The following is a 24,575-nucleotide window of genomic DNA, read 5'->3' as shown; positions in this document are numbered from 1 at the left end:
TCACAAGTTGTTTCAACAGAAAGAGTAAGAATTGGTAGGAAGAAGAAATTCTTTATTATTCATTTATAAGTGACCTCAGTTTCATGTCATGTAATTTAATTCAGTTTTTAAGAAAGATTAACACTGCTTACGGAATTCTTTAAGCATTTTTTACAAGGCCACTAGTTGTGCTTTGTTGATCATCTTATTTCAGCTATTTGAATGTATCCTAACATCTTGCAGGTGCACTGGGATTCAGTATCACTTTATTCATCATCACAAAAAAAGACTTACATAAATAATAAAATACACAGCTCAGAAAGTCTAGAGGAACTGTTATGTCTTCCATGGTCCATAATCTGACAAAAGTTCTTTGGAATTTAGCTGTACTGTTATAACTTAGTGGAAGAGCACTGAAATGAGGAACCTTAAGTGTCAGCCCAGAAGATACAGATAGTCTCTTTTGTCGTGTTTGTGTAAAGGAAAGCAAGCTCAGGAGGAAAACCCATAGGCACCAATTCTGTAAATGCACAGTGGAAAGCCACACTCATGGAAGAGTCAGTGCAGCACAGAAGTGACCTTTCAGGAGTGGATCTTGTGACTTAAGGTGGAGCTTAAAGGAGCAGCTTTGAGGTATATCTAACTGGAACTACAGGTGACCAAAAACAATAGTAAGGAGCAATGGTGGGTCTTCACGTTTGTAAAACACTTTGTGGTGATTTCACTCATCAGGATTCCTTCTTTTCGTCCACTTCTAACAGCTCATCAAGGAATTCCACAACTTCACCCTAGAAAGGATTATATTTAACAGAAACAAGTTAACCCTGTACTGCAAAAACAGTGGAAAATTTTAACTACTTTAATATAAACATAAACCGTAATAACAGAATCTAAATATTTTTAACACCCTTCACACAGAAGCTAGCACAACAAGCCTATAAAGTGGAACTAAATGGCCCACACAGGGGTAGCACAAGTACTTGCAGTGACATACAGACCTTAAAAGAAGGAAATGTTACACTTCCCAGTAAATCTTCTTGTACTTTTTCAGGTATTTAAATAGACAATGAAATACTCAAACTTGGACAGTAGAGGCATAAATGTTTAAAGCATCTGTAAAATTAGGAAATTGTTAAAATCCCTTAAAACTTTAAAGAATTTTAGAAAGCTTAAAAATTCAAAGCAAAATGTTTTGTAGAACCATAACTTCGACTTCACATCTGTCTGCTCTAACTGTTTATGCCCTCTGCCATACCCTTCAGCACACACCTTCTCCATTTTCAACCACAGATCTTCACATGCCATGTTTCAATGCAGCAAAAATGTAAAGAACCAGAGACACTAGAATGTTTTCCACACTGGAAACAAACACATTGGGTTTAGATTCAGGCCTGAAAATATTGTATTTACAAGCTCCATTATACTAATACAGGGAACCAGCACAAAAGAACAATCCAACGTACTTTGTTTAAGCTACTCCTAACGTATTTATGTGTTATATACCACAGTCAAACGTCTTTCTGCAGTCAAGCCTGAGTACTATGGGATGATACAGCCCCACTGGCTGGAATTCACTGCCTTGTCAGCCAGGCTACAGCAACTGAGCTAAAACCTGTTGTAATCACTATCAGCCCAAGGCAACACCTTCAGTAGCGAAAAGCAAGTAGCTAACAGCAAACGTGCAGCAGCATCTCAGACGACTCAAAACTGACTGTAGCAGCCCATCTGCTGGCACCCTCAGAAATACTAGTATTTCACAATTTGCCTTCCATGCAGAGTTCAGAAACAACACTGAGATGGGAGACCCCGTGGGAATGCCTCTGCATATTTTCACTCTTTTATACAACTCAAATGGTGAGCTGTAAGGGTAATGTGGATGCTCAACTTTACATTTCCAACACTTTATCCTAGTAACTATAATGTTCTGTTAAACTGTTTTAACTGTGTTCTTTTAAAACTTTCCTGTTCTTCCTTTCTGGACATAAACCTATATTCTAAAAAGGTCTCAAGATGTTCTTTTTTTTTCCCAAAACAAATTGTCACTTTCTGATAGAAAAATATTCTGCTGGAAAATCTGATCAGCTCTTACTCACTCTCAAGTTTAAAATAATGATAATTTATAATAGTTATGTTGCAAGCAAGTCATCCTTGCTTGGATGTTCATTCTCCCTCTTCCCTTCACCCTCCATTCCAAGCCTTTGTGAACAGTATGAGGCTTCTAAGCCTGCCTGATGAAGACAGCAAACAGTATCTTAAAATACTAATTAAATTTTAAGGACGTTTTTGTCTAGAAGGGTATTCCCTTAGGATGACAGCACCTTCCAGACACATTCAGTTTAAGGCTCTAAATTTTACAGTTTTCTATTCTGGTGAGGTAAGGCCATTGAAACCTCTGTCAGTGAAAATAATAAAAGGAAATAGAGAAATTTGGTCTATTTTGAATACAACAATTGTATTACGGATACAGTGATCAAAAATATTAACATCGTATTTTTCAGATGTGTAATTAGCAAGGAGAGAAAGAATGAGAACCAAGCAAACAAAAATAAAAGTGGGAGGAAAGCTGGCTGAAATAACTGCTGCTCTTGTTCCCTGCTTCACAGCTCCATCTCAAAATACTGTTGAGTTTTTGCAACTATGAAGTGGTTTTAGCAAGTCCTGAAGGATGGCGATTTATTTTGCTTTGAATTTGTTCAAAAAATCCAAGTACCCAATTCAATAAAAACACAAGAAAAAATGCCAGCACTTTCATATTCCCTACTTGTCTTCCTGGTTGCAGGAAATCTGGCAACTGGAAAACAGGAATTCGACATTTCTGCACGTTCTCCTTTGTTAGAAGTATTTTGATTGCCTAAGGAGCCCAATCGTGGGAGGAACTCAATACCACTTCACAAATGCACATGAAGAAAATAGCCACTAGATCCAACACAGTGACTTATGCAAGCAGTTGAGAGATACAGAAATCGAGGCTCAGAGGACTTCAGGTCAAGTTTTACTGCAGTTCCTAAAACTGTAGGCACAAGCAGTTGGGTGCCTCTTAAAGGACTAGAGACAGGCAGGTCCCATTAACTCCAAACAGAGTTATGCGAGTGGGAATACGGCTGTCTACTACAGGGGTCCCAGATCTAATTTGGACTGATTCTTTTACACCTCAGGATTGTAGTGTGATGAAAGAGTAACAGCTATTAAAAAGGATTTCTCTCCTCAGTCTACCTGCAAAGACAACTCTCAAAAGGTAAAAGTCCGAGAGGTAGAGTCAAAGGCGTAAACATCTGACTGGATGACTCAGAATTAAGTATAAGGAAGACATGGGAAATTCAATATTGTACCTCTGGTAACTCAACCATATGGGAACTTAATTCAATCCATATTATTGTCACACTCATCAGTAAGATAGGATATTTCAAAAGACACAGAGGATCCAGACAGAATTCAGATTTTTTTCTTCTGGTATGTTTTCAATCCCAGAAACATGTACAAAGCCCAAGTGTTAAATGGAAAAGGGTATTTAAAAGCAATAGTATTTGAAAAAAAATTTACTGAAATCTGAAATCTCTGGTGCCTGAAATTGATCTCTAAAGTAAAGTATGATGGAAGCTGCTGCAGTCTAATGAGAAGTACTGCAGAGTAAGAGAGGCTGAAATACAGCAAAAATATAAAAATACTTGCCTAAACAATACACATACATTGTAATACAACTGGAAAATTGCCTGGATGTTGATTATTTTTGAAAGGACAAAAACTCCGGATTACAGTTAAAGACAAACCAACCCCATAATTAAAAGTATTTTTGCCTGTGTGTTCATGGTCAGAATGTCAAACATTTGCAAGTTTTCTACAGTGTGGTTGGCAGCCTAATGCAAAGGTGATAACACTACGTCAGAAGAGCTGATCACGTTGTCACACTAGCAGCTATGACCAGACTGATCACTGTCTTTGCCCCATTAGCACTCACTTGACACCGCACCAGGCATTCTGCGTGACTGAAGCTGGCAAGTATTTCACAAGTGTTCATTCCAGGGAAAAAGGCTCCTGCCCACAGATATCTAATAACTTCATGCTGGCCTGCGGATTTGGAGTCTGAAATGATTCTCTGATATGATTTAAGCATTCAGCGTGACGGTGTTCCTCCTGTTATCTGGTATGCTCTTTGGCTCTTACCTACCTTAATAGGAAGAACATCAAATTTTACATGCAAAGTCAGCTGCAAACCCCTAATTCTTTCTGCTGCCAGCTACTAGAGGGGACAACAGCCACCCAGCTCTAATGCAGGTTACACAAATATGCTGCTCAGACACAGTGCTGATGTAAACCAGACTTGAGCAATATATGGCCCAAAGCGTGATGCAGCTGGCTGGCTGGCAGCTAGTAAATCAGTATGTGAAGTCTGACTAAGCTTGGGGAAGAGAAGGGTTTGCCGCCAGACCAGTACATGCGTGGTAGTTAGACCACCACCACTGGAAAGTACGCACATGCGGACTGCTTGGTCAGCTGCAGTGAAGCACATCCTCATTAGCAAGCTGGCCCTCGGTCCACGGTCATCGCCTCCTGGTTTGCACCGGAGGCCAGGTACAACAGCTCTGCTGGCACCCCATCATCTCCCTCTCTGTGCTACCAACCTCTTCCCTCTCCCAATCCAGGGACAGTCAGTCGAAGGTGGGAGTGACAGAGCAAAAATGCATGGGAAAAGATGGTATATACCAAATTTATATATACTAAATGGTGTATATATATACCATTTCAGATATAGCCTGAAACATGCATGACATTGGACAGCAGGAAGGAAATGCTCCCAGACTGATGTGAGTGGTAAGAAGAATCACAGAAGCTGATCTGACTGGAGCCTCTAATTATGTGTGAGATATGCATATTGAGCACCCTTGGCTTAGATTAACAGCTGAACAGAGGCACAAACAGAAAAAACAAGTTTTGTACCACAGTAAGTAATTCGAAAAGGTTTTACGAAGGGTACTTGACTAGGTGGATATAATAAAAAATTAAAAGAGTCCTTGGTCAATTCTGAATAAGCTAATCCAGGCTAGTGAGACTGGTGCACTATTCCAAGTGAAGTTAGATCATATGAAAAAATAAGTCCTAAAAAGGACAAAAATGCAGAACTCCTCACTTATTACCACAAGCTGAGTGTCTAAGACCAAGGTACACATTGGGCCAGGGACTGTTGCTGGCCCTTATGCAATATTAAATGCTGCATTCACACACACAAAACACAACCTTTTAGAAGAAACGTCTGTTTGGAGACTCCTAGCCAGCTATTAAAATAAACAGCAAAGAGGAAAAGCTACCAATACATGGCTCAGTTATGGCCTACTTGAGACTGATGGTCCAGCACCAACTTTTCTTTCGACAGCAGCATTTAAAAACAGTAGGAAGCAGTAGCCCTTGTACTGCTCGCTGACAGACCCAGACACTTTGCAAAGTTGGTTGCAAAGACTGCCTTCTGCGTAGCAAATATTAATCATTCACAGGTCCTTACCTCCACCTACAACCTGTTTTGTCCTTTCTCAGTGTGAACTGGAAAAGTTCTGGGAAAAAACAGCTTTCTTGCAATAACCCATACTTTCCACGCAGACCTGCTGAAGGCCTTTCCTATAGGGATTTCATATGCACTGCAGTGGGATAGCCCGTTCTTCAGAGAAGTAACAGAAAATATTAAAATAATAGTGTTCTAGAATGAATTAAGAACTACAGAAAAATATTATGAACATGCTTTCATGTGTGACAATCAGCAAATTAATAAGAAAGTCTTTATCCTAACTCAGACAACAAACTGAGCCTTAAGAGACAATACACAGAACAAGAATTAGCTGGATTTTTTGTTTCCTTACTATCTATGACCTAGAAGGAAAACATGTATCCCACAAAATGTCCCCCAGCTGTCCTTCATAGCAAAAATTCAGATTTTGCTAAAGGTTAAAGATCTAATGACTGGAAGCTTGTTAACAGAGTAACAGATTTGATTCCCTTAGGTATTGGGTGTAGGTGGCAAGGTTGTGGTAGCCTCTGCAAGAATAACTCAGGGCTGCCCTGTAACTAATGAGTAATTGTCTTGTAACGGCCCTGGTAACATTTGAGTAACTAATGGGAGTAGTGACAAAGAGTCACGTTATGAAAAGCAGTGGATTTTCTTCAAGGGTGAATGACCATCTTGGAACACTGAAGACAGAGGTTTCATATGGGTGACTGTGGAGGACATGTGCTCTGTGGGCCTGAGATGCTGCAAATGCACACCACGCAGCCCGCTGGCCAGCCATACTTTGCAGGGCAACACATTATTTCGGGATAACAGTAAGGCATGTGTCAAGGAGTGGCTCAGCCTGAAAGGTTTATTCAGCCTTCAACCAAGAAAAAGTTCCTTGATCTAACCTTCAGTTAAAACACAGGAGGTCACTGTAACCACCTCAAAGCCCTCCCAGACCCTCCATGAGCAGCACAGACCAGGCTGTACATTCCTCACATTCTAGCAGGGGGGGGAAAAAAAATCCCTCAATTCTTTGTGCAGAAAAATTATTTGGCCCTTAACTTGTTTATTTTTCAGATACTCAGTCCACAGTGTGACCCACTGTCACATGCTTTTAGGTAGGGTTTTTTTTTTTCCAATATTAAAAAAGCTTAGTTGTTCTTTACACTCATTAACTACTTTCTCAGTTATCTTTCCATTGCATTTTTTAATGATCTATTCTGAATACATAACTGTTCTTTTCTTGTATGCTATGGCAGATTGCAGTACACTGCAGTTACTACAATAGTATTTTACAGTAATCCAATAAATGTGTTTTCCTCTTAAAATTTTTATAATGCCTATAAAACATGAGTCAACCTAGTTTCAGAGCAACTTCAACATTGCTCCCATTGCACTGAGAACAGAGGCCTTCTAGTGGCTTTGTTTCTGAGCTCTACTTATGCTCACTTGCCTGCTTTATGCTGCACGCAGAAGATTAAGAAAATCTGGGCAGGTAAAAATTCCTCCTTATTGTCAGCACCTGCAGCTTGGGGATAAGCACCTGCCTTTTAAGCCCAACCATGCCTGCAGCTTCCCGTGGTAGGTTGTTTAAATAGAAGGAGGAACACCTTTGACCAAGATAAAGAAGCAAGCTGAGAAAGCAGGAAGCTTCTGGAGAGCCAGCCACAGGGGCAGTAACTCTACTAGGAAGTGATGATGAAAAAGAACATTTTCTTTTTTCTTTAAAGAAGCGTATGTTGAACAGAGACCATAACAATACCAAGTATCTCTGAAACAGCTGCCACCAGCTCTTCTCAGTGTAGCAGTGCTATTGCAGCCCTGTTGGTCTGAGGTCGCAGGCAGGGCAAGGTTTACAGGTCTGCAATTACAACTTGCCATTACGAGCGTTCTTCTATAAATCATTTGAACATATGCAAAAAGTGAGTTAATAAGGCTGAAAATGTTGCGATTCCCAAACAGAAAAATAGGCTGAATTCAGATTATTATTTGCCATCAGTAGTCAGTCCACTGGGCCCTCGTGCTTTGGTGCTATTCCGTATATTCTCTTTCTACCAGTCACATCAGTTCAACACTTACTCTCCTTTGTATCACGCTTGGGAATGGAGCATTTGAATTTCGGCTACTATACAAATGGACACACATATTATACACAAATAAAAAGAACAAGATGCCAAAAAATTGGGTCAAAGCTGCCAACAGTTCTTCACCTACTGATTAAATACAGAAAGAAAAAAAAAAAAAAAATCACATTGTAGGATCATCCCAGCCAAATACTTGTGGTTCTTATGTAATTTAGAACAGCTAAGTAGCCATCCCTGAAAAAAAATTTCTCAGGAACACTGATACTATGGGCCAGAAACATGTCTCATACAATTAGTGCAGTGCTGAAGTTATATCTACACTAGCTGATTATCTGGCTCTTAACAACATTTCAGTTTACTGTTTAAATCTGCACAACACTAGTTGTATCTATTACAGCCTTTATGCATTACACATCTGAACAGAAATAAAAAAGCTTGACTACTCATGGCCAACCAAGAGGACAACACTGTGTAATGTTCTTTTAACTTCACTGTGGAAAACTGTAAGGATATTTAATAATAACTACTTTTAAGAAAATGTAATTTGTAGCTAGTTGGCATTAATATTCTCTGTCACCTCTACTATGTTAGTTATATGTAAGTTATGAACCAGTTTTTCATTTCCTTGTGGAAAAACATTAATAAAGTAACAGGAACAGGACAGTATTTCTCATAGTGACATATGCAAAAATCATTACTGCATGTTCCAGCCTCTGCAATTACTGCAATGTATATTGGAAGAAGCCACATGTTCTCACTTGCTTTGTTAATGGGATTTAAAAAGACACATGGATGATCTGGGACACAGGAGCACTGAGAAGTCTGAATAAAGTGAGATTCTCCGCTTGGGAATAATGACACATTCACATAGGAAGAGATCCTTTTGCCACATCAATCTTTTTGCTTCACTCAAGGGAAGAGAATGATTTTCTTCTGCAGATTATTTTATGGTCTTGTTGGCCCACAAGCAACTTCACAGACAGCAAACACGGACCACAGAAACTCACATAAGGTATGGCCTATGGCCCAGGCAGCACATGGTTTAAATAAACAGAGTGCACTAAAAAGAGGTTGCCCCCATTTTTAACAATTTTTAATAAAAGTTTTACTGTAATACCTTATCTGGGTTTTTCATCAGTTTTCAGCATTCCCATGGAATAAACTTCTCTATCCGTGCCAGGAGAAATATTAAAAAAAATATTCCACTTACACTACCAGGTCCTGCCCATACAGCAGAAACTGCAAGGTAGTGGTTTTACCTTTGTGCTATTCCTGCTCTGTCTGGACTCCCTGGAAGGCTCCTGCAGCCAAAGACAAGTTCTGGTGGCCAGGGATTTATGAGTTCACTACCAAAAACCAGAGCCAAGCCTCCATCTCTCCTAGGTTCTTCAGCCCTAGTAAGGGAGGGCACAGAAGCCCTTCAACTTTTTCCCAGGAGAGGAGGACGGTAACTTTCCCAATACAATTAGAGTGTGGGGTAGGGATATCTGTGGCATGACCAGGCCCAGTAATTTTGGTTGTTTAGTGCTCATCTAGTGTAATGATACTTCCTTGTCACTTCCCCAAAAGTTTAATTGACGTTTCCACTGCACTTCCCTCCTGCAGATTGCAAGGTCATTTATAATTGCACCAGTGAAATAGTTTACAGGAATGAATGCCAGAAAATGAATGCTTGTTTATTCTATACATGGTGCTTGAGGCTGAAGACTGCTTCTGTAATTCCTTCTTGTAACAACACACGGGGAAAGCCCTCACAATGGACTGCTTCCCCCCTTCCTTAATTATTCATCCCTGTGTTTTGAAGCAGCAGATATCAAAGAAGAAAAGAGTACTAGTTAAGTTTATGCGTAACATAACACCACATTATGGGCAAAGCACAAACCAAAAACAGAATATAAAGAAGTGCTCAAGTATTTCACACCCTGCTGAAAATCCATACAAACTAGTCCTCATCTAAGCTTAACCCTGTAACAACCTTATTAAACTGTCTTTCATGGAGTTTTATCACAATGGAAAGTCTTCCTAAAGTCTGGTAACCTTGCAATGCAATTTTATGTATAGAGTTGTTTTCAGGTCACTAGCATACTGAAGGCAGCACAGACATGTTATTACTTCTCCGTTATAAAACATAATCTCTCCCTATATGCTGGATAATATAAAAATTGCAAAGGTGATTTCATTTTTTAACATAAACCATCGTTTTCTAACTTAAAAAAGACCTCAGCAGTGCTCATTACAAGTACTGTGCCCCATGCCATAACTGAACATAGTTGCTGGCATTGGCAAAGAGCTATTCCACCATTTGAATATTTTTTAAAAACTTTAAATGAAAGGTTCTGAAAACAAAGCAAAACAAAAAGCAATCCAAAACCTTCATGATTTATACTTTAATTTCAGTTGTGGGAGACAAAGAAATGCCTTTTCAACAATTTAACTATTCTTCTTGCACAAAAAATCCTCTTTACTTATTTCCAGTCTAATAGCAGCCATTATATGTTATTTGGCCATGAATTCCAACCATTTAAGAAGCAAGACTGGGCTACCAAAATGTTACTGTGCAGAAAAAAAATAACAGATAAGACTTCCTTTTGACAAAAATTATAATTTAGGTGGTCACTTCTGGACAAAATTATAAGGATCTTTAAACCTAACTTAAACAACAGTTCAGAAATAAAAACCCTAGAATTTAAAAATATATATATATACACACACTGCTTCTCTGCCCCCTGGTGTTACAGCTTGTGAAGTGGATTTTCTTTTTTTGTGGGCTCAGTGCATTGTATTTAACCTCTGTGTTAATGCTGTCCATATTTTTTTAAATGCTATGTCACGTTTTTGGGGCTTGTTTCTTATATTGCATTTACAAAAGAAAAATTTATGATAAATTGGTCATGGTTACAAGAAGGTTTTTCCATATTAGCTAAATCCTAGAATTTCATCTACATATCATCTTCGCTTTAATGTGATTGCTGGGGTTTTGACCATGATTTCCTCTCTAGGAAACTCACCTCATCATCATCCATCAGATGCTCCTTGGCAAATTCATACATTTCCAACTGGAGTGTGGTTATGTTGTGGTATCGAACTGCCTCCTATCAAAAACCAAAATTTCAATGTTACTTCAGGGTAGCAAGACAGGGGAGTGTCATCACATGCCACCTGAAACTATTCCAGTGAAGTCAGACCCAGACTTAGTAGAAGGTAGATCCCAAGAGGGGTTATAATGTTTGAGAAAGGAAACAGCAGAACAGCAAGCAGCGTATCCAATGTCCTCTGTGGATCTTTCTAAGCACAGGCTCCATGGGCGTGAGAAGAACAAAGCACTCTCCCCTTTCTCATGTTTCAAAGCATTGGCGAGTCTTAAAATAAGGAATGAGACTGCCAGAGCTGAGCAGCAGCCTGTGCCTGCATTCCAGCAGGCTTTGGACAAGAGAAAGTCTCTGTCTCCCTGTGCACTGGCTTATGGCAGCAGGCAGTTCTGGGAAAAAGAGACACTAAGCTATTTTGCATGATAATGACTCACCACCCCAGCCTGAGTCTGGGCTAGGGAAATTCTGTTCAGTCACCCACCTGTCCCTCCTCACTCCCCCAGCTGCTTGCCTGGGCAGCAGTTTACCTCAGCCACCTACTCTCATATTTGTGAATACCAACAGTAATCTACTTTGATAATCCTGTTTAACTCTTCTTGGGGAGGAAAACAGGAGAATTCCTCTTTCCAAGAAGATCTAGAGCTTAGTGCCAGAGCTAAATGCTGCTGTCACCCCATTACCACTTTGTGAAAACAAACCAGAGGCATTATGATTTTCATGGCAAGTGATTAGGACAGTAAGCAACTCTGTTCACAGTTACATGGATCAAAGTACAAGAAAATACAGCTGTGTGCATTCAATATTTTATATTTAAAAATTAAATTATCTGTGGTCCCCAGCTCCTGAGAAGCTATCAATGAAACATTCAGAGTTCATGTGTAGGGCCCTTGTTCTGTCATCGCTGCACATGTAAGCCGAATATGTTTGTGGTTTGCAGTTTCACACTGTTGCTACCCCGCAGTCCCACTACCATTAAACATTGTCTCCAACATGGCTATAAAGCACCATTCTGTTCCCAAAAAGCAGTGACAAAGGTGTGGTGCCTTTCCCCTCCGAGTTCAGACTTGCTGCTGCTGCCTGAAAGAACCAAATGCATTTTTGCTGTCCTCAGTCTCGGCTGGCTCCGCAGGGCAGGCCTGGGTTTCCAGCGTGTGGATAAGGGATGTAACAGCTGTCCAGAAATAAAAAACCCTTCACTCAAATGGAGTGGTATTTCTTACTTGAGCTGGCTGGCCTGAGAGGAAGGAAACAGTAATTATCAAATCAGTCCAACCTGTAAGGTGCATACATGAACTGCTCTGCGGTGCTGCTACAGATAAAGTCAATCACCTAAGCACTGCACAGATGTATTAATGCAGCATTAAGAATCAAGGGCCCCTCTGGGCCAGTACAGGTCTCCATGACTGAGGTGTCTGAAGAAGCAACATGGAAAGGGCAATTGGAATGTTACCCTGCAGGATGCCTGCTGTTGCTTCGGCTAGGTTAACTCAGACAACTCTTCCACCAGAAAGCCATGCCCTAAGAGAAAGAGAAGGCACTAAATTTCATTTGTGGAACATGTGTTGCTTAATGGCTAACTACTTGTACAGCCACGTACCACTGATGCCTAAGGAGTCACTCAAATATCACAAAGCAGTTAATTCAGTTGCATGACATAAATCCTGGTAACAAGAAATGACAGAAAATCCAATCTGACTGTCAGAGTCCAGGCTGCAGGAGTCAAGAAGCACAGCAAAGATGCTTTTATCTGTAAAATTTCCTTGGACACGGAAATTTAAGACCAGCACAGAAACCCATTTTTAGAGTAATTTTTCAAAGCCAGATCATGATCTTTGTTGGATGGACTGATGTTTACTCTGGGTTCTTTGCAGTATTCTAACTGAGATAATTAGATGCAATACAGTACTGAACCTTCTTCCATCCTCATCCACCCATCTATGTTCTAAATGGAGAAAGTGGGAAGTGAGTTTAGCTGGAGTTATCATATCCAGACACATTCAAAAGCCCACAGAACCTGAATTAACAAGCAGGTGGGCAACTACATGTTGGCAAATAATAAGCGATTCACAAAAGCCCAAAAGATCATCACCGTGATCTTTTCATCAGGAGATTTCAGGGGCCAGTTGCTTTATTTATCAAGGTAGATAAAGATATGCATAAGTAGCAGTCAAGTACCAGTGTGAATTTACTTGTCACCATATCATATTATAACCTATTGTAGCATATTTCAACACAAAGGAAAGAACTATAATGACATTCTGCGTCTACATTACACAGTACATATCTGTGTACAACTTTCTATATGGTTTTAATAAAACAGTATGTGTTTTAACTCCAGAACCAACAGGTAACACATTTTCCCAACCTCTGACCCACAGAGTTTCAGGAACATATCTGAATGTCTCTAGAAGGCATTTTAAGTAATTCACCTACCGATCGGGGCTGAAAATCCTCTTCTTTAAGTCCCCATTTGTCTTTGTGGTACTGATAATAGACCATGTTCTGTTTCATTACTTCATCTTTCTGGTCAAACAGAAGGTAACTAGCAGCACAAGCAGCTGCATTCTTCATGTCATTCACTAATTAATAAACACACACAAAAATCCAGATAAGGTAAATTAAGAAATTCCTACTATTATCTAAGCTCTGAAAAACTCACATGGAAACAGAACACTTTTTCTACCTCCACACCAGCTGCACAGAAAAAAAACCATTGCTTCCCAAAAAGGATATGCTATCTGTGTGTTCTGAAGGAGGTAAGGCCATGATTCAAAAATGGGGACTCACCTCTGATGGCCTTCTATGAAAATCCTAACCAAACGTCCCTCCCAGGTATCCCAGTATCAGTGAAACATCAGTCAACAGCCTGGTGATCCCCATTGGGGCATTTATTAAAAAACAAGTAAACAAATAAATAAAAAAAACCCCACTTCTTTGTACTAGGATTGACAAACAGGGAAGAGTCAATGTATAAAACGTGTAGTCACACAACATAAGCAAAAGTCATTAATAGCTTGATGCGACATGGTTGGATGTATCTTCCCTTTGATGTTGGAGCCTGCAGGAGTAGCTGTTAAGGGCTACACGTGCTCTTCGCCGTGCAAGTAGTTCCTCAAGAAATCACAAAATGCAATGAATGATTTACCTATCAAATATGTAATCTCTGAGCACCAAAGCACTACAATTTCTGTTAGTTAAGTGGTCCCCTCTTTGTTCAAAACCCCCATGTGCCCCAATCTAGCAGGACTGTAAGAATCCACTAGGAAAAAGCGAATGGTACAAAATACTCTGTAGATTTCTCTGTGGAAGAACTTCTGAATAGTAAACTGAAAATTGAGTACTTTTGGAAAAGAATAAGTGGTGTTACATTAGATCTGTTACTTTGAAGTCACAATCTTTCTTCTCTTTAACTGAATGAGTTAGAAGTTTAAGAAAAAAAGTTCTTGTTAGGACCATATATTCAGCTGCTTAACAACCATGTGGGCCTGACAGCTTGAGCACCACGGCTTTTTGGATCAAACCATGGCGGTTTTTATACAGGTATACAAAATGGGTCTGTGTCGTTGCATGTGTTCCAATGTATAGGAACCTTTGTTCACCCTAATGTGTTACATTACGAGTTACTTCAGAAAAGCAGAAGAACATCTAATAGACATACTATAAACATTTATCGTTTATATGAAACTCTGAAAACTGTAAGCAACTTGTGCTGGCAGTAGGTATCATATAAAGAATGAAAGGCAGTGACGGATCAGCTCACACTTTCTCTGTAACTGCCCCATTTTTCCAACACCCAAGTGGAGACCAGTTACAACCACGCATAACTTAAAATGGAAGGGCCTGCCCTGGGCAAAATCCAGCTCTTATGGGACTCATGGACTATGAGCACAGGCTCTATACATTATGTTTCTCTCCCGTGTCTGTTAACTACAGTTACACAGGCAGAAAAAGATGTCAGGCAGCTCAGACTATCTGTCCCACAACAGGTTAAAATACAGATTCTGCAGGCCACTAGTTACATTCTAAAGCCTTGTAACGAGAGGAAAAAGATCATGAATGGAAACTGTCCCACATCATCCTGATGTTATTTAAGCATATTAAATCACTACTTACATTTATAATAAGCAAACTGCAAGTAATGGTACATGGTGGCCACAAATTTCTCAACAACAAAGCCTCCTATAATGGGCGTCAGATTACTCTCACACTGCACTTTGCACGCAAGGGCTTCAATATAATGATCTAGAAGGAAGAAAACAACACAGGATACTGATAGCACACAGTGGGCTGTTACAACCCTCCCTTTAGCTGCCCAATAAAATTTGGCCTTATAATGCTCTCCTGGGTCCTATATGCATCTGGATCTTGCTGCTTGGAAGTACTGAGCATCTACAACTCCATCTGAAGTACACACTGAGTATTGGTACTCAGACCTTCTGTAAAAATCAGTGCGGTCTGGACTTGAAATGGATCACAAGCTGCAATTCCAGAGAACTACGCAGTTAGGTTTCACTGACACCTACAGGCAGTCTGTGGCGGTGGGTTTTATATGGAGTTGTTATGGGGTATCATGTTATTTCATAATTGTGAACAGTACTTTTTCCATTATTTATTTTGATAGCCTTTGCAATTGCGTTAAATTATTGCATGAATAAGGTAAACATGCTGCTGAGTACAACTGTGTCACAGAGAAACACAACTGGTGATTGCAAATTAAACCTCCAGAGACACCCACATTTTGTGCCTGCAGTTTGGATGTTCTAGAAGAGAAGACAGGCACAAATATGCTGCTCACTACAGAACAACTTTCAGCCAGAAATGTTTAAATTCACAAGTTTAAACAGCCTACAAAAGCTTGCTACAATGGGACAGGATTAGAGATGATCTTACCTTCAAGAAAACCTTCCACCAAAGAATTTCAAGCATCTTCAGGATGTATCACATTAGGCAACACCGCCAAACAGAACTATTTTAAAGCCTCAGTTTCCCTGTTAGCCACATTTGGCAGGTGAGAGCAAGTTAGCTTCCACCTCTGACCAAGGCACAACAGCAAAGGTCCCTTCCCCCGTTTACACCTCTGACAACTCCTAACATGAAGAACACTGAAGCTAACTAAAAATGATTGGCCAAATGAAATTATCAGACCCATCTTTTACAAGAGCAGCAGAGCCTCCAGACACAGTAGTGTTCAATTCCAGTCAGCACTTGAAATCAGAGATGCAAGTCCCTCAGTGAAACAATCCCATGCAATGAGGCCAGCTGGCTTCCAAGCACACCTCATTGCTCAGGGATCAATCAACATGTACCTAGTGCAAACACCAAATACTTCTGGTTAACATTTTTTGCTACATCTGCTTTCTGCAGTAAAAACCTCCAGGCAGAATATATCTCCCTGGGACAAGAGTGAAAGTAAATTTGAATTTTCTTAAGAACAAAATATTTGAAATGCGTGCACATGGTCATGATGACACAATGTGGTAACTCCTGCCTTTCCTTCTCACCACTGCTGCTAGGAATTGTCCTTTCCTTCTGAGGAGGAAGAAGGACAGCAAATGCCAATCACAGCTGAGCACAGACACTGCACCCTTTATGGTGGCTTGGAGCTCGGACCCCCTGGGGATGAAGGCCTGTGTTTCCTCTTTACTACCTGTCATTTGACCTTCACTCCTCATTTGCTGTCTTGGGCACCTGCCTGCTTTGCCCAAGAGTAAAACAAGGTTTGAGGAATAGCCTGCAATAGCTGCTCTGTGTCAGCTGTACTGGCAGATACCAGTTCCACACTGTGACAAACAGTGGAGCGGCTCAGGTATCAACATGTTTCACAAAATGTTGGGCTGGTTTTCCTTCTGGCAACTATAGAAATTCTGTTGCATTTTTCAAATTTTTAAGTTTGTTAAGAAAAGATGCAGGCATTTTCCACACAAACAACACTGAGCCCAGAGCACCGGAGAAATTACTTGTTTCTTTCGCTACCAAAGAGCATAGGGAATGCATGCACCATCAAAAAGGTTCTATCTCTTTTTCTTCGCAAAGCAATGGATTTTTTTATTTTTTTTTAAGCTGCACACTACAGAAAAAGAAATCTTATCTGCCAGAAAAAATCTGCTGTAGGAAAGATGAAAAACAGTCAACAGAAACTGGTCATATTTATGAGAAAGGAAATCTGTATGACCAGTGATACAGAAATCACAAAGCAGACTTTGAAGGCAGGCTAACCACTAAGCCTCAAAGGCAGCCAAACTGATCCTGAGGTAATGGTCAAGAGACTTGTCTGGATAACTGCTGCTAGCTGGATGGAGCAGTTGTCACTACTTACGCATCTATTTTATTCTGACACACAGCTTCCACATTAATGTAAGAACTCTCTGTTCTTGTTGCAGCACCCTCAAAACTAGCCGGCTGCAACAAGGCTTTTACCATCCCATACCAGGTTAACTTCAGTAAGTGCTCCCACACCTTGCCCCGGTGTGGCCAACCCCCCCACAAAGTCTCAAAGGTTCATCTACTGTTCATGCTGTTTCTTCAAACGCTTCAGGCCAGTCCACCCTGCTTCTTGCCTCTGCTGCATCATCCTTCTCCTTATCTCTCCTACATCTAGGACACTCTCTCTTCTCCCTCTGCTTCTTCCAGGTCTCTCTTCATTAGCTGCTCTCCTTCACCTGGCCCTTAGGGCTATTTAACTACTTAGCAGGAACCAGCCACAGCTGCACCTTATACACATCAGCCGACCCACCGCCCCTGAAGCCAGCCCACAGCTGTATATTATCAATGTCAATTAACCCAGCTTCATTCCTCTACATGTTCTGATTTTCTGACAGCCCTCATTTATATTACTGAAAAGAAGAAAAACAGACTAAACCAGAATTCAAGCAGTTTTCAGTGAATCTAATCAATTCCCATTGGTCCAAACGGAGCAGGGGACACCCTGCGCATTTCACACTGCAAACAGAGGAACAGGACTTTGGTAGCCAGACCTATGGATAAACGGAAATGCACTTTTGGAACATCTTTCCTTACTGTTTCCTAACCACTCACCTGCAATGGAGAGATAGAAGTCTTTAAAATCTTTGATCTCTCGGGAGCCTTCACAGGCTGCTGTACAGTCATCATAGGCTCTGAAGAAATCAGGAAGAGCTAGTTCCATGTCTGAGATGGACGTTCTCCAATTGTCGCCATTGTATGCTCTCACAGCCCTGATGAAGAGATTCTAAAAAATTGGCAGAAATGAAACCCAGTAGTAAACGGATCTATGGAAAGCTGTGTGTAAATTCAAAGACAGTAAATGATGTCTTCGAAATTCTGGATTACTATAGAAGCTGTTATCCAATAAAAATGAGGACAAGAAATACAGATAGCTAATAGATTTTACCAGATATTTCCTAGAGAGCAGAGTAGGTAATTCCATTTCAGATCAACAGAAAAACCTGCTGGACAGAAGTAACAGTGTCAGTTTAAAGCACAGGCTTTGACAGAGATTTTCAGTGTGATCTTAACACCAAATGTCTGAGTTATTTTAAGCTGTGCGCTACAGCACTCATGCATTTGAGTAACTCCCTGCACCTGTTTAGCTCCAGTAGTGATCTGCATGTAGTAGCTTTCAGGTATGCCACTGTCTGTGATTTACTGTGACTCATTCATAGAATGATGAAAAGCATGGGAGGTGAGAATTACTGAATGCATCAAGAAGACAGAACAGCAATGAAAGAAGAAGACAGCAAGAGGGAGAGTAAGAGCTGAGAACACATAAGCAATTGAGATCCTTGAATCTCACACAATAAGAGGAGTAATCAAACAGTTCCAGAAGACCAGACTGAATAAAAAGCATACCTCATAAGGCTTTGTCTCCAAGTCTTTAATATGTTCCTCAGCATCAGGTATACTCTTATAGTAGGCCATATTTCTTTGCATCATTTCATCATCTGGATGCTTCAGAAGAAATGTGTGAGCTGCTGCAATAGCTTTTGGAAGATTATTAGCCTAAACAGGGATGAGGAGAGGAGGAAAGGAGAGGAGGGAAGATTAATTGGGAAAAAAAAAAAAAAAAAACAGTTCAGAGTTTCCCAGGTTTTGTCAAGGAACTTCCCTGCAGCCTCTATATTCCCAAACTTACTTCTGCTGAAACCACAGTCTCAACAGATATGACCATACAGTAAAACTGATATAATTATTCTCAGTTTTACTCCTAGCTGCAACACTATGAATATTTTTTTTTATTTTAAAAGTCTATTATTGTTGCAGATAGCACAGATGATTTTAAGTCAAAAAGCAGGCTTTTTTTTCCCTGCCCCCTCCCCTGTTCATAAAGCTGACAAGGCACAAGATTATACCGTTACTCCTGTGTAGGATTAATCACACAGCAATTACTGACGCTAACCTACAGATACTGGGCAAGAGTCATCATTTTACCATGTTTGCAGGGTGTTTATGTCAGTTACTTGCCTAGCAGCACAGAAGACAACGTTACAACAGTGTATTTTCCTGATGGTGTTACAAAGTCAGAGCAAACAGCAGGGACTTCCTCAATAATGGTGTCCTAGCGTACTATGTGATTTTCTATAATTGTTTTTAAACTAACTTTAAACCCCACTAGAGATGCTTTATGAAGTTATGTATTCCTCATTTACAACTGCATGTGCCAAATATATATGAACTTCTCTGTGCATGCATTTATATTTTTTTTATGTTATATGTTTTTATAAACTATATAGTATATATACACTTATTTAGGAAAAGTGAGAAAGTACAAGTCTTAAGCATTTGTGAAATGTTAAAACCTCTTTCCTCATAAGCCAAGATCCATATCAACCCACTCAGCATATTGATGTTTAAGTGATAAGAGTTCCACCTCACATCTGAAACAGCTTATGGAAGTGTACATATAAAACTATGAGCCAGAATCACAAGCACATATGCACATGCACTCTGCATCCATAAAAAGTACCCTTTCGTTTCCGACAGAAACCTGAAAGACAACTGCACCAAAGAAAGACTTCCCCCTAACATGAGCTCTTGCTGCTGTGCCGCTGTGTGTCCCAGCACTGGAGCTCTGCCAGCTGCCCTTCCCTGCTGTCCCAAAACTATGCGCTTTCAGTCAGCCCCGGCAGCACTAAACGCAAAGGGAAATCTCAGCTGCACTTTCGTCAAATGCCTGGTTTCTTTCGTGCTTTATGCTTTAACTCTGTTTGCTGATGGGTGTCTCATTTTTGCTTAGTCCGTAATTCTCTCCTGATCTCAATTTTCACCACTAACAAAAAAAAAAACCGAAAAAAAAGTTTTTGTAGAAACACATTCCTAAGTGAACTCAGTGGCTACGAGAAAGCTCCCTCCAGAGGAACAAGCAGCAACACAGAAAAGTCTACTCCCAGGATCTAAGACGTGGCAAAATTTCACTGTGGAACCCACCTGAATAAGCACATGGTCACTCTAAAAAATTACATAAAGCATTTCCCTCTGCCTTCTTCCTATATTACAAATGCTGTTGGCGGGGGTGGGGGGTGAGAAAAGTGACATTCCTTTCTTCAGAAAGCCACCAGCCAGGAAAAAGTCCTTTGTACATAGCAGTCTGTAGCTCTAGAAGGCCCATTCAAAACTCCCCAAGTGAGTGAGAGGAGCTCAGAGCAGGACTAGAATCTAATAAAACATACAATATGAACAACTGGCACTAAAGGCAAAACCACTGAACCTAACCGCTGAAACCTCCTGCAAACGCAACTGCAAAACACTTTAAAGGAAGGGGGAGGCGTTTCTCTGATTTTCCTCTCCCATTCCTACCTGCCAGTTACTTAACTGTATCAGAACCAGTAGGTAGGAATTACTTTTGCTGTGATCCACACATTGCAAACTCTGTACATACTACGAGGGGGGAATGAATAGTTCAAGCAAGTAAGACAAGAAATGGAACATTTGCGGGGATGTCATTTTGGTATCTGTATACGGCTTTGAGAATGCAAGGTGTGCCCGCCCACTCTTACTCAAAAGAAATGTCCACTCTTTGATACCTTCTGTTCTGTGTGTGCAGAGGCTGTAAAGTTCAGCTATTCTGCACGGTCATAGGGATGGCTTTACACGCACAGAATTATGCTGGTGTGATACTGTGCACGTGGATACTGTTCCTGTTTTCTGAGAACACATTTCCCTGCATCTGTTTGTGTCATTTGGGAAAACCATTGATATTTTCATGAGAAAATGGCACTCCTACAAGTAAGACACAGCAACAGTTAAGGAGATGGGTATTTTCAAGCAGCAATCTCAAAAACAATGCACAAGCACGCAACCTGATATAAGGTATGTTGGCATATGTTGGGAATAAATCCCTAAAAAAGAAAACAATCTAACCAAAGAGTTCAGCTTGTTTACTTCCCCAACAGATGTCCCATTTCTCTGAAATGCAAGTAATTGCTGTATCTGAGCGGATGATATGAGGGATGTGCCTTGATTTAGAGAACAGAAGATGAAGATGAGTAGGAGGGAGAAAATTGTCAGTTAGATCCTGGACAGAAGGATGACAAGAAGCTAGAAAAATGGGATGAAATCTGTTAAAAAAGGTGTGTGTCCCTGGTCTTGGCTGACCTGAGAGCAAAAAGTAAATACCACACCAGGGCTAGCATTAGTGTTGTGCTTCAGCAGCCCATTTTTGCTTTATTCCTTCCTGTGGCCGTAACAAAACCAGAGTTTTGCAGGCAGCGGGCTACCGTCGTGTCAGCGGCTGGAGGCTGCTGCACTTGAAAGAACTGAACCAGAAACGAGCGAGGGAGGAAGGTGGACACGCTGAGGGACAGGAGGCAAGGAAGAGTGCTTGCAATAGCACAGCAGTGACATGAAGGGTCTGAAAAAAGTTGCAGAGAAAGTTAGAAGAAAGTAAGGTTGATGGAAAGATGAGAGAGGCAGGGGTAGGAACAAGACAACTACAGGACAAGAAAACAGGGTCCAGTGGCTGGGGAAGAACCAGAGGAGCTAATCTCTAGGGGACGTGCTGGATGAGTGGTGGAAAAATTGGTGAAAAGGGAGCTGGACAGTACTGTGCCGGCAATCAGAGGGAAAGACAAGGCACACGCTGGTCCCAGTGGGTTACACGAGGTGAGCAGGAGGAAGGGGCCCAAAGGCTTGCCAGCGGGAAGACAGTGCAGCGCAGGGCTGGCAGCCCAGGAGGGCAGGGGCTGGGGGGCCCGACAACGGAGCGGGAGAAATGGAGGTGGGGTGGACAACCGGCAGCTAAGCGGGTGTGAAAGAGGTGATAGGGAGCAAGGCTACAGCCCTGAGTAACCCGCTCCGAGGGCCGGGCAAGAGGCTGGCATGACAAGCGGCTTCTCCAGCAGCGGGTGCACCAGGCACCCACCTCCAGTGAGGCCCCGCTGGGACACACCATGACACTGACAGGCACGCTTGGCGTGGCAGGAGGTGGCGGAGCACCAGGCGAGACCCGGGGGAGCCGAGGCCGGGGGGGAGCGCAGGCAGGGCGGCGAGGCGGTCGGCCGGCGGAGGGGCGAAGGGCCGGGCCTCACCTTGAAGTAGGCGAACTGCAGGTACTTGTAGGGCTCACGGCGCTGGAACTCCTCGAGCAGGTCACGGCCGGGCTGGGCCTGGCGGAAGGCGGGCAGCCCCTGCTTGCAGCGCCGCAGGCACTGCGCCCGCCGCAGCACCCCGGACAGGAGGCGCAGCTCGGCCAGCGCTCCCCCGGCGGCGGCGGCGGCGGCGGCAGGGGGGGGCTGCCCGGCGGCGCTGCAGTTGCGGTGGCAGAAGGCCTCGCTGTCGCGCAGCAGGCGGTACAGCCGCATGCTGACCTCCAGGTAGTTGACGCTCTCGGGCCAGTTCTCGGTGCTGTACTGGTCCAGGCCGTAGCGGTAGGCGGACTCGAGCGGCATCAGCTCGTCCCGCGGGAAGCTGCGGAAGCTGTAGCGCTCGTACTGCGCCCCCGCCGCCGCCAGCAGCGCCGCCAGCGCCAGCCACATGGCTGCGGCCCCGGCCGCCGCCCGGCCACCACGTCGCCGCCGCGGGGAGAGGGGAGCGCCGGGCCGGGGCCGGGCACGGAGGAGGGGGCGGGGCGGGGGCAGCCGGGCGGGCCCTGCCGAGGGGAGGGGGACGGGAGGGTGTGCGCGGCCGGGGGCGGGAAGCGGGGCCGGGCCGGGGACCGCGGTGCAACAGCACTGCCCTTACGGTGCCCGGTCTGGGGAGCTAAGCAGGGGCGGGGCGGGGCGGGGCGGGGCGGGGCGGGGCGGGGCGGGCCCGGCCCCGGCCCCTTCCTCTCTCGTCCTCACCCTCTCCCCCCCCCCCCCCAAAGCCCGCCGGCGGCCGGGGCCGGACTGGCCGTGGCGCCGCCTCCCGCCTCCACCCTGTTCCACCGCGGCCACCGCTGCTGCCGGCCCGGAGCGGGCCGTACGGCCCCTTCTGCCCCCCCGGATGGCGGGGGGCCTCCCGAGTCCCCTCTGGGGAGCCGGGCCGAGTCCCCGCGCTGGGCCGGCCGGAGCCGTGTGGTGCCCTGGGGAGGCGGGGCGGGCAGGGCTCCGGTGCGGGGCCGCGGGCGCCGGCGGGAAGGGCGCGGTGTCGTGGGACGGCGGGCTGAGGAGCGCCCGCTCCGCCACCGCCTGTCGTGCTGCGGCTCCTGCTCCCGCTGGCCGGCTTGGCGGGGCTCCTGAGGGGCGCGGGGGGCCGCCGGGCGGGCACGGCTATGGGGGACAGGGGCCTCCTCTCGTCCCCAGGGCAAGGCGAGTCACTTCGGTGCGTTTTTAATGCGGCGGCGGCTCGGGGGCGCCGTGCGGGGCCGGTGGCGGCGGAGGCTCCCTCCCCTCAGTGGGCTGCCCGCTCCCGCCCGCGCCGGGCCGCGCTGAGGGGGCCGCCGCCGTCGGGCGGAGGTCGAGGGCTCGTTGCCTTTCACACGCTCCGGTGGTGGTTTACGGGCAGCCGGCAATGGAGCACCGCAGCCGGTCGCTCCCCCGCGGCAGCGCCGGGAAGCGAATCGGTAAAGCGAGAAAAGTCACCGTGTAACGGGTAACTCGAAAGCCGCGCACACGTGCAGCGTAAAACGAGGGGTTCGTTCCGCAGCGGCTGAACTAGAGACAGTCCGCGAACAGAAACCGCTCCGTCCATGAAATCAGGACAAAGGTGGCTGTGACAGCGTTTCTGGGGACAGCTTGTGGTGCCTATGCCACCGTGGTGATCTGTCACTTTTTTTTTTAGGCCAATGGATTATTTCACGTGAATTTTTATGTTGGCATCAAAAAAAAAGCCCAAAACGTTCCCACACTCTATAATTTTTTCTCGTGTGTTTCTAAATTTTTTTGTTTGTTTGTTTAAGCTTGTGAGAAGAAAGGACTATCTTCAATAGCATGTCTTAGGATTAAAAACTCGAAGACTATGGCAGCAGGAATACAGGCCCAGCAGTCCCTGTTTCCTGAAGAACAAGAGGTTGAAGGATGAGGACCGGGGTTCATACACAAAACAAGAGGAGGAGGAGGAGGTGCATGGTATTTTCCGAAGTATTACAGTTATGGATGCCAGTGCTCCTTTTTGCACATACTTGCTAATTCATTGGTCTGCTAGCCTGGTGTCATGAGCGCAGAAGGCTGCCAGGTTGTCTATTCAGTTAAACAACCTCAACATTTTGATGTGAAGGGACAGGTCCTCGCATGAGTCCAGATGTGGCTCTGACTGAGCAGCAGGCAGGGCAAGGCTGGAGACAAATGCCCTTGCCAGCAGCACTCCCCTATCCAGAGGGGAAAGGCAGTCTGTCAGGAGCGAGGACTTCAAACCCTACCTTATGTATCAGCTAAAACCTGTCTTTTGAGTCAGGCATGAGAATGAACGGGCAGCAGGTGTGTTTGAAGAGCATGCTTTCCCCTTCGGAGAGGGCCCTGCAAGGCAAAGGGTGCACACGTGGAAACAATTAGTTCTGGCTGTGCTAAGTGCGTACTCAACTTAGTGCTGTATATAGCAACAATACAGACTGGA

The 24,575-nt window shown here is 43.7% G+C and overlaps 1 protein-coding gene across 2 annotated transcripts; it reads right to left on the bottom strand.

Annotated features, from left to right (window-relative positions):
• Positions 1-31: 31 nt before the first annotated feature.
• On the bottom strand, positions 32-22,643 carry LOC121087106 (cartilage associated protein). Of its 2 annotated transcripts, XR_005827527.1 has the most exons (8): positions 22,133-22,638; positions 18,459-18,608; positions 17,667-17,838; positions 14,745-14,873; positions 13,065-13,210; positions 10,551-10,634; positions 978-1,092; positions 32-767 (listed from the first exon to the last, which is right to left on the bottom strand). XR_005827527.1 is itself a non-coding variant. In XM_040591764.1 (7 exons), exons 1-7 carry the CDS (start codon positions 22,577-22,579, stop codon positions 708-710), a joined length of 1,188 nt encoding a protein of 395 aa, XP_040447698.1. In that variant the 5' UTR covers positions 22,580-22,643; the 3' UTR covers positions 32-707. The 2 variants fall into 2 exon arrangements, 1 of the variants encoding a protein (XP_040447698.1); XM_040591764.1 differs by lacking the exon at positions 978-1,092 and having other exon boundaries at positions 22,133-22,643.
• Positions 22,644-24,575: the final 1,932 nt, after the last annotated feature.

Source organism: Falco naumanni, chromosome 4 (genome assembly GCF_017639655.2).
Source record: "Falco naumanni isolate bFalNau1 chromosome 4, bFalNau1.pat, whole genome shotgun sequence".
NCBI classification, from domain to species: Eukaryota; Metazoa; Chordata; class Aves; order Falconiformes; family Falconidae; genus Falco; species Falco naumanni.
This window is presented reverse-complemented; position numbering and strand designations above follow the sequence as displayed.

Excerpts from the sequence above, each read along its gene's own strand:
- LOC121087106 (XM_040591764.1), bottom strand. The coding sequence starts at position 22,579 with ATGTGGCTGGCGCTGGCGGCGCTGCTGGCGGCGGCGGGGGCGCAGTAC. Across the intron at positions 13,211-14,744 it reads GCAGTTTGCTTATTATAAAT|TGAATGACATGAAGAATGCA; the intron begins GTAAGTAGTGAT and ends TTTATTAATTAG. Across the intron at positions 768-10,550 it reads ATCTGATGGATGATGATGAG|GGTGAAGTTGTGGAATTCCT; the intron begins GTGAGTTTCCTA and ends AATCCTTTCTAG.